Source organism: Ornithorhynchus anatinus, chromosome X1 (genome assembly GCF_004115215.2).
Source record: "Ornithorhynchus anatinus isolate Pmale09 chromosome X1, mOrnAna1.pri.v4, whole genome shotgun sequence".
In the NCBI taxonomy this organism is placed as follows: Eukaryota; Metazoa; Chordata; class Mammalia; order Monotremata; family Ornithorhynchidae; genus Ornithorhynchus; species Ornithorhynchus anatinus.
Genome location: NC_041749.1, coordinates 34,987,245 through 34,996,669, shown reverse-complemented (window position 1 = coordinate 34,996,669; position 9,425 = coordinate 34,987,245). Strand labels below are relative to the sequence as shown.

General features: G+C 53.8%; 1 protein-coding gene across 2 annotated transcripts in view; it reads right to left on the bottom strand.

Moving 5' to 3' along the window:
• Window positions 1-203: 203 nt before the first annotated feature.
• Window positions 204-9,425, bottom strand: part of NEURL1B (neuralized E3 ubiquitin protein ligase 1B) — a 43,645-nt gene continuing 34,423 nt past the window's right edge. For both annotated transcript variants that reach the window (XM_029050520.2, XM_029050519.2), the window contains 3 exons: window positions 1,663-2,370; window positions 827-952; window positions 204-706 (listed from right to left, as the gene is read on the bottom strand). In XM_029050520.2, the coding sequence (XP_028906353.1) occupies window positions 459-706; window positions 827-952; window positions 1,663-2,370 (1,082 nt within the window). In that variant the 3' untranslated portion in view covers window positions 204-458. The remainder of the gene's footprint in view (window positions 707-826; window positions 953-1,662; window positions 2,371-9,425) is intronic.

Genomic DNA, 9,425 nt, shown 5'->3' with positions numbered 1-9,425 from the left:
AGAAGTTTGACCGCATGAACATCTGGAGTCAGAATTTTGCTTCCTTGACCACCGTCGAGGAAGCTTCTGACCTAAAGGCAAACGCGCACGCACAAACACACACGGGGACACACACGCACCCCCCCCCCCCCACACATACACTCTTCTCTCTCTCACTCACACCCACCCCGGGCCCCATGAAAACATTGCACAGAGACTGCTGGTTTCCAGCTGGAGAAGGCTGGGAAGTCGTGGACCATCCAGCTCCTGTGATCGGATGTGACGTTTTCCAGGTGCCACCCGAGAACAGTAGTAACTCCGGGGGGGAGCCCAATCTAACGAGGAGGCCCTGACCCCAGGGCCCCTCAGTCTGCCTAGACTTTCCCGGCAACCGAACGAGCCACCGAGGGAAGCCCTCGGGGAACGGCCCAGCTCAATCGCCAGCAGAGGCCTCCCGCCTCGGGTCACGGGCACCGGGGTTAAGGGCGGTAGATCTTAATGACGTCCTTGATGAGCCTACGGCAGATTGGGCAGCAGGCGCTGATCTGTTTCTGCAGCTTGAGCCCACAGGTGTGGCACAGGCACATGTGTCCGCAGGTGTAGATGACCGTGTCCACCTCGCTGTCGAAGCAGACGGTGCACTCCCCGCTGCTGCCGCTGCCTGGTGGCTCCGGAGGCAGGAACCCCGGAGAGACGGGGCCGCTCAGAGGAGAACTGGGAGCTGTTACTAGAATGGGAAAGCAAAACGGATTCTTTACGAAGGAGACTCCCCGGCCCCTTTCCTCCACCCCCGTCCATCCTCCCGGCCGCCTGGGCCGGTTGCGTTCAGGGAGCGGAGGCCCCTTACCCAAAGACGACTCGGAAGCCGAAGAGGACCTGTTGACGCTGAGGGCCATGTCCGAGTCGCTGTCCTCGGGCGAGCCGCCGGGCGATCCCAAGGGAGATAGAGCCACCGGGCAGGACTGGAGGGTGCCTGCAAGCCAAGCAGAGTTCAGTCAGGGACAGAGGGCACAACTCACAGGCGGTAGCGGGGGAAAGAAAAAAACGCAAAACAAGCGTCAAAACACATTAGTCACGAGGGGACTGAAAATCGGAAACTACTTACTGGGATCTGTGTTCTTTGTCCAAATGAGCTTCCCTTGTGACTCGCTGAATTCATAATTCATGTCGCTAACATCATCCTGCACACTTTTCCCTCGCCTCAAAATCTTCCCAATCTCCTCACAATCTTCCCAATCTCCTCACGATCTGCCCAGACGGAAACTCCTGACCACCTACTTATGATACCCAAGAGGCTCTCTTCTCGTTACTTAACTGCTCCCGGCTACTTATCCTCTAAATTTTTGTTCTCCCTCCTCCTTATACTGTGAGCCCTTTGTGGGACGGGGACTGTGTCCGAACTGATTAACTTGAATCTACTCTGGCATAAAGAACAGTGCTTGACAGATAGTAAGTGCTTAACAAATATCATCATCATCATCATCATCATCATCACCCCAGCTGACATTCTTCATTCCCCTCAAGCTATCCTACTCACCGTGCCTCATTCCCAGCTCTCCTGCCGTCAAACTCCTGCTCGTGCCTTCCCGCCCACCTGGAGTTCCCCCTCTCTTCCCATCCGGCAGCCCGCCTCTCTCCCCATCTTCAAAACCCTTCTGAAATCACAACTCCCACGGGGCTTACCCAAGATCTTGAGCTGGTTGATGACCCCGTGGATGGTAAAGAAGACCCAGAGAGCCTGGGAAGTGTCCACACACATCAGCATCCCTCGGCTGCTGCCGTTCACCCCGTGGTGCACCTCCCCGTTGGGCAACACCAGGAAATTGAGGATATCGCCACTGCTGAGGACCGGGAAGGCTCGGTAAACTACCCAGTACTCCTTTCGGTCGAGGAGCGCGTCGGGGTCGGCTGGGAGTTCGCTGGTCCTCAGGGTCCCCGGGTCGCAGGAAGTGATGCCAAAGGACAGGGCCCCGTAGTATGGCAGTCCCAGGTGTCCAACTTCCACAAACAGGCTTTCCCCGATGTGCAGGGGCCGGTCGGAGAATACCAGCGTCCTGTTGCTCTCTTGCCAGTTGGTGCAGGCCGCCATCCGGTCTTGGGAGAAGGTGACATCGGGACCCCTCGTGGGATGGAAGTGGAGGTCGGTCTCCAAGAGGGCCGGCACTCCTTGCCCCCGTGGGCGCCTGCCAGGACAGCAGGGGCCCCCCGGGTTCTCCGGGGGCTGGCCTGGTCCCCGGCTCAGGTTTAGGTTGCCGATTTTGGCTACCACCTGGTTGTTCTCCAGTTCGTTGTTGTTGAAGTTGGCCGAGTCGTGGCTACTTTGAGGGAGCCAAGTGCTGAACTGAGCGTTACTGAGACGAGAGGACGTCACGGCCTCAGCAAACATGGTGTCTGAGGTCAAATGAGAAGACGACACCGAATGAGCGGGAGACTAACGCCTCGTTCCGTCCACCCTCTCCCTACTCCCCTCGCTAAAGAGTCACATCTACTTCCTTCTGTACTCAGTTCAACAGGGAAAATTTTGTTCTCACCCTAAACTGGAGCCACTGTCAAGTTGTTGGTAATGGCATTTATTAAGCACTCACTAGGTGCCGGGGACTGTGCAAGAGCTGGGGTAGATACAAGTCATTCGGGTTGGACACAGTCCGTGTCCCACGTGGGGATCACAGTCTCAATCCCCATTTTTCAGATGAGGTAACTGAGGCAGCACAGAGCAGTTAAGTGACTTGCACAAGGTCAAAGAGCAGGCAAGTGGAAGAGCTGGGATTAGAACCCAGGTCCTTCTGACTCCCAGGCCCATGATCTATCCACTAGGCCACCCTTCTTCTCACCCCCTGCAAGCTTCGGAGGTCAGGCGGAGCACGGGCAAGCTGGGAGAGGGTCCGGGAGGTGGAGGCGGCAGGTCGATCCCACAGACGCAGTTTGCTCTAAATACTTTACAGTTCCGGTCTTCTCCCGCACACCCCGATCCCCAAGGGCCCCGACTGAGGTCGAGTCTGACACATATTCTAAACACCCTTGGAAGCTGGGCCAGTCTCCCACTAGAAAAATACAGTTCTGCAAAAATCCCATCGTCGGCTCCTACCCAGGGCTTGTCAGATCACACTGGGAGAGCTTCTTTTCCTCTCAAGAATCTACATTGCTTAAAAGTGCAGTTTCCTCACTGAGTTTCTTCCTCCTCAGCCCTGTGAGGGAGTGAAACGCCAGAGGGCCTGGAACAGCCCGTGCGGCCCTCCTCCCTCCCCTGAAAAAGAGGGTCTGGCCTGGGGCTGAGAGTCACAGGATTTTGACCAAAGAAGGAAAAACCTGGGGCCACTTCAAAGACGGAAAGAGACGAGACGCTTCTGCCGAGGCAGACGGTTCCGCTGAGCATTGGAGCCTTGGCAATCTCCAGGCCAGGACCTGCCTGCCACTCCCTTAGGGACGGAGCTGGTCACGGGCAGACAGATTCCACTTGGGCAGAGCCAACCCGTCATAATAACAATAATTTTAGTATTTGTTTCTAATATTTGTTGCCCACCCCTCTGCATCAAACAGAAACTTCTTACCATCGGCTTTAGGGTACTTCAACAGCTCTCCTACCTCTACCTCACCACACTCCTCTCCCACAAAACCTAGCCCACGTATTGTATTTTGCTCTTCTAATGCCAACCAACTCTTTACGCCTCGCTCTCGTCCGTCTCGCCGCGGATCCTTTGCCTACTTCTCTCTCTGACCTAGAACTCCCTCCCCCTTCATATCCAACAGACAGCCACTCTTCCCATCTTCAAAGCCTTCCCCAGATCCTATCGCAGTGCCTCAGGGCCTCCGGCTCGGAGGGTGGAGGGTGAAGGCCCAGATACCCTTCTCAACAGCCCTCCTCCTAACCTCACGCCCTACAGGCCCAGCTGGCAAGTGGGCCGGGAGAGTTCTTGGGGGAGGCTCATCCATCGGAGTTGAGCTTGGTGCTGGGCCCCCGGAGGAAGGGGGAAGTTTTTTCCAGCGTGGCGTAGTGGGCGGAGCACGGACCTGTGAGTCGGAGGGTCGCGAGTTTTAATCCCGGCTCAGCCACTTGTCTGCTGTGTGACCTAGGGCAAGTCACTTCACTTCTCTGTGCCTCAGTTACCTCATCTATAAAATGGGGATTGAGATCGTGAGCCCCACGTGGGACAGGGACTGTGTCCAACTTGATTTGCTTGTAACCACCCTAGTGCTTAGTATACCGCCCGGCACATAGTAAGTGCTTGAATAACACAGTTGTTATTATTATTATTGTTCTGTGCTCTGTCCTTTTTTCCCTTGACCCCTAAGTCCCAGCCCCTGATCCTGGCTCAAGGAACAGATCCCTTCCTATAGACCAAGCAGCGCAAAGGCCCCTCATCTTTTGGAACCAGTTTGGCTGAGAGCCTGGACGGAGGTGTTCCTGGAGCTGGTCCTGGAGCTCAGCACAGGGGTGGGGCAGGGAGGCGCAGGGTGACACTCTCAATTCAGCCCTCCCCTGAGCTTGCCTAGGCCAGGGTCGTCCCTCCTGCAGGGACTCCAACTGAGCAGCAACACAGCCTATGATGCTGCTTCTGACTCAGAAAAACCCTGGCTTAAGAGGGAGAGGCAGTGTGACCTAGTGAAAGACCACTGATCTGGGAGTCAGGAGAATTGGATTTTAATCTCGGTTTTGACACTTGTCTGCTGTGTGACGTTGGGCGGGTCACTTAACCTCTCTGTGCCTCAGTTTCCACATCTCTACAGTGGCGATCAAATACTCAATATTCAATATGAGTATTCTCCCTCCCCCTTAGACTGGGAGCATCATGTGGGGCTGGGACTGTGATTTGATTGGCTTGTATCTATCCCAGTGCTTGGCATCTAGTAGGAAGGTTAACAAATGTCACTATCATTACTGCAAATGTCACTCCTTCACCCTTGGTTTCATTTAAACAGATTGACCGGTGTGGGCTGATATCGACCCCAAGCCGACCGGACCTCCCAACGCTTTCTCAGAGAGATAGCTGGCCAGGCGGTCTGTGGACGGCATCTACTGCTGTCCTCTGGTCTCTGAGCCCTGAGCGGGAAGCCCTAGATCCTGTCCTTTGCACAGATAAACAGGTGGAATGGGACACTTCAGGCAACTTAAGGAAGTGACTGCTGATGTTCTGAGAACCCTTCAGTTGGCAGATTACATCATCGGGATAATCACCTCTTCCCGGCGTCCCTCCCCGCCTGCCTACCCCCGGAAAGGTCCGGAAACAGATAGCCTCGGTAGTCGCAGAGCTGGGGCCGGCCGGAGAGGCCCACGGTATTTAATCGCCTCTGACCAAGGCTCTGACCGCGTCTCTTATGAGGCAGGCCCAGCTCCGGCAGCACACCGGGTGCTAAGTACCGACCAGCCCCCTGTCCTCTCCTTGACCAGACCCCCAGCTTCCAAGAGTGGAACAGAGGGACTCATCAGATGCCAGAAGATACCAGCTCCGGGCGAGGGGTGGCCCGTTGTCAGGCCTTCCTAGAAATGGCATTATACTGTCCGGTTGGAATGGGGTTCATAGGCTTCGTCATTTAGGAATCGAGAAAGCAGGCAGAAGGTACCCCAAACCCCATATCTGGAGACCCAATTAGGTCCCCGATAAGCTGGGCACTGGGGTTCCTGCGGGGGCAGAGGCCGGGGTCTTCCTAACCTCTGATAACACCGGAATGTCGCAAGAGAGGTTCCGAATGGCCTCCCGGGAGGCGTGAGATAAACCGGTGCCTCCGACAGAGGGTGGCGGAAAGGGAAAAAAGGGAAAGGGAACAGGGTACTCTGCATGTCAAATGCTTTGCTTTCCTTGGACTTCCCTCTAAACTGGGATAACCTAAGGACAAAGGGGTAGAAAAGAGGGGGGGTCGTTTGACTGTATTCTCTCACTTTCTCTCGCGCTGGTCAGGCTGAGGTCCCAGGGCCTGTCAGGGGGCAGACTTGGCAATCCTAACAGAAACCTGCCAGCAAGACAGTTGCAGGACAAGCCCAGACATGCAGACTGCCCCGTGAAAACTGTGCCGGACTCCCAGGATGGGGACTCAGAGGCCTCAACTGTCTGGCCCCGTGTGGGTTTCGGATCACTGGTTTCCTCTGAACCCAAGCAAGTCAAACCAGCTCCATCCAGGCCCTGGGAGTGGTATGGTATGGTTTGGTGTGTGGGTCTGTGAGTGGAGAGACCTCCATCTAGGACAGGGGCTGGTAACCTTTATGTGCTAAAGAACCAAACGACATGAGATCTTTGAGCAGTTTGATGCACAAAGAGCCATTGAGTTTAAGGTTGCCCCGCCGCCTGACATGTGACATCATAAGTCATGCCGTGCATGGTGCAATGTGATGACATCATTGCATCGAGTGGCTGTTTCATAGCAACAACTGTTACTGCCAGCGGGGATGGGAAAGGGTGAAGGGGTAGGGAGAATGTGGGGAGGAGGGGAGAAAGGGTGGTTGGGGAGAGGAGGGAAGAAGGGGTGTGAGGGAGAAGGGGCATTAGGACAGCTCTGGGTGAGGGAGGACAGAGAGATCAGAAAGGTCTCAAACACTGACCGGCAAATATTTATAGTGGGTTCTAATCCCCGGCTCTGCCGCCTGTCTGCTGTGTGGCCTTGGGCAAATCACTTCACTTCCTTGTGCCTCAATTACCTCATCTGTAAAATGGGGATTAAGCCTGTGATCTCCATGTGGGACAGGGACTGACCTGATTACCTCGTATCTACCCCAGCGCTCGGAACAGTGATCGGCACATAGTAAATGCTTAACAGATACCACAATAATTATTATTATTATTAACTGAGCAACCACATCTTCCATCTCTCTGGTCATCGCTAGCTCTACACTGCTTCCCTCCTCCGCTGCTTTCAGCCAGAAGACACCCACTCTCCTCTTCAGCAGAGAGTGGGAATTAGGGATGATTCCCTCTGCCCTCTGACAGGCCGAGGAGAGCGTCTCTGAATGGGCTTCTATTTCTCGGGCCTGGCTGGGAAGGGGGGCTTCTGTCTGTTCTTTAGTCAATCCTTACAGTCCGTTTCTTTTAACTTGGGTGGCCTAGAATGGGGCAAATAACATTCCCTCCCTCAATCCCCACCCTCCTGGTTCCACCCTGGACCATTACGGAGGAGTGGGGACGGGAAGGGGGAATTCAAGATCACCACAGCAGGCAAGGCTCAGGAGAGGAAGGCAGGAGGATAGAGTGTAGGCAGGAGAGGCTATTGTAGACTGGGCATTCTGGGCAGGGAACATGACTATCAACTCTGTTAAATGGCACTCACACAAGTCATTCAATCATATTTATTGAGTGCTTACTGTGTGCAGAGCACTGTACGAAGCGCTTGGGAGAGTACGATACAACAATAAACACACTCCCTGCCCATAATGAGCTCACAGTCTAGAGAAGGGGAGACTAGCAAGGTGAGGTAGGAGGGGGCAAGGTGATGGAGTGCAGTGCTCAGCCCGTAGTAAGTGCTCAGTAAATACCATTGATTGATTGATTGTACGGGCTCACCCTGGAGATCAGCCTCCGGTCCCATCCCCAGCTGCCCCTTAAGGTGAGTGGCACTTGATGGGCCTGCACTGGCTATTCTTCACCCATCCCTGCTCTTTCTGAACTTGGATCCCCTGTTGATGGGTTATTTCTCACCTCTATCCTGCTGCCTCTGCTGCTTCTCCCTCTCCTTGCGGCTGAGCTCTTCCCCCTCCCTTCCCCTTGCAGCTGACTCTCCCCTCCCCATGCAGGTGACTCCCTCCCCAACTTTCCTTTCAACTGATTTCCTTCCCCACGTCCCTAGCTGTTAACTTCCACCATCACCCTTCCTTTGTCCCAGTTCTCCTTGGGACTCAGATCTGTGCCAGTGGTCTACAGCTGGCTTTCTGGCTACTCAGCCTACTGGGGTTGGGGTGGTTTCTGCCCTTCCAGGGCTCCAGAATGGGGAGGGAAGAGCCGGGGATCCGGGGGTGGGGATGGAGGTAGGGGAGAAGGAAAGAGTGGAAGAAAAAGAGAAAGGAAGAGGAGGGAGGGGAAGGAAAGCAAGGCCATGGAAAGGGGTCTCTAGTCCACACTTCACGCCGCTGCCCTGATTATTTTTTCTAAAAAATTATCCTATTCACATCGCCCGACTTCTCTAAAGCCTCCAGTGATTGCCCATCTGTCAGCACATCAAACAGAAATGCCTCAACACCGGCTTTAAGGCACTTAATCAGTTCTCCCCCGCCTCCCTAGCCTTGCTCCTCTCCTACTACAAGCCAGAACACACACTTCGCATCTCTAACATCAACATCAACCTACTTCTTATACTTCGATCTCATCTATCTCACACTCAACCGCTTGCCCACATCCTCCCTCTGGCCTAGAACTTCTTCCCCTTTCACAGCTGATAGGCCACCACTCTCCCCATCCTCCAAGCCCTACTAAAAGCTTATCTCCTCCAGGAAGTCTTCCCTGATTAACCACCATCTCCCCACCTTTTCTCCTTCCCTTCTTTGCTTATACATGTTGGTCTGTATCCCCAAAGCACACTGATACTCATTAGAGTCCACGTGTTCATATCCTTATACCCTGCTGCTTCTTTTCTCTGTAATTTATACTAATGTCTGTGTGCCCCATTAGACTGTAAAATTCTTCGAGGGCAGGGATTGCATTTACCAATTCTATTGTACTCTCCCAGGAACTTAGTACAGTGCTCTGCACACAGTAAGCACACTATAAATACCACTGATTGAGTGGCGAAATAAGTCAGGGTCGCAAAGGGAAGGAATAGGAGACACGAGAACCAAAGGGGAAAAGGAGGGAAAGGAATGAAGAGAAGGCTGGCACTTTTAGGCTTGAGTCATCGAGCATGATCCAGGAGGAGGAGACTGGTTATCTTTTTTTATGGGATTTGTTTAGCGCTTACCGTGTGCCAGGCACTGTACTAAGCACTGGGGTAGGTACAAGCTAATTGAAGTGTGAACTTGAAGAGAGGACTAGTTACTGAGAGGGTGATCGGGCAGAGAGGACTGGTTAACAAGAGAGTGGTCGGGCAGGAGGATTGGTTACCAAGAGAGTAGTTAGGGAGAGAGGACTGGTTATCGAAAGAATGGTTGGGCAGAAATGACTGGTTAATGGAAGGGTATTTGAGGAGAGGAGACTAGTAATTGCAAGGGTGGTCAAGGAGAGGGGACTCGTTATCGGGAGGGTATCTGGGGGGAGGGGACTAGTTATTGCAAAGGTGGTCAAGGAGAGGGGACCGGTTATCGAGAGAGTAATCAGGCAGAGAGGACTGGTTATAAAGAGACTATTCAGGCAGAGAAGACTGGTTATCGAGAGAATATTCAGGCAGAGAGGACCGGTTCTCGAGAAAATATTCAGGCAGAGAAGACTGGTTATCGTGAAAATAGGCAGAGAAGACTGGTTATCGAAAGAGTGATCAGGCAGAGAGGATTGGTTATCGAGAAAGTAGTCAGGCAGAGAGGACTGGTTATCGAG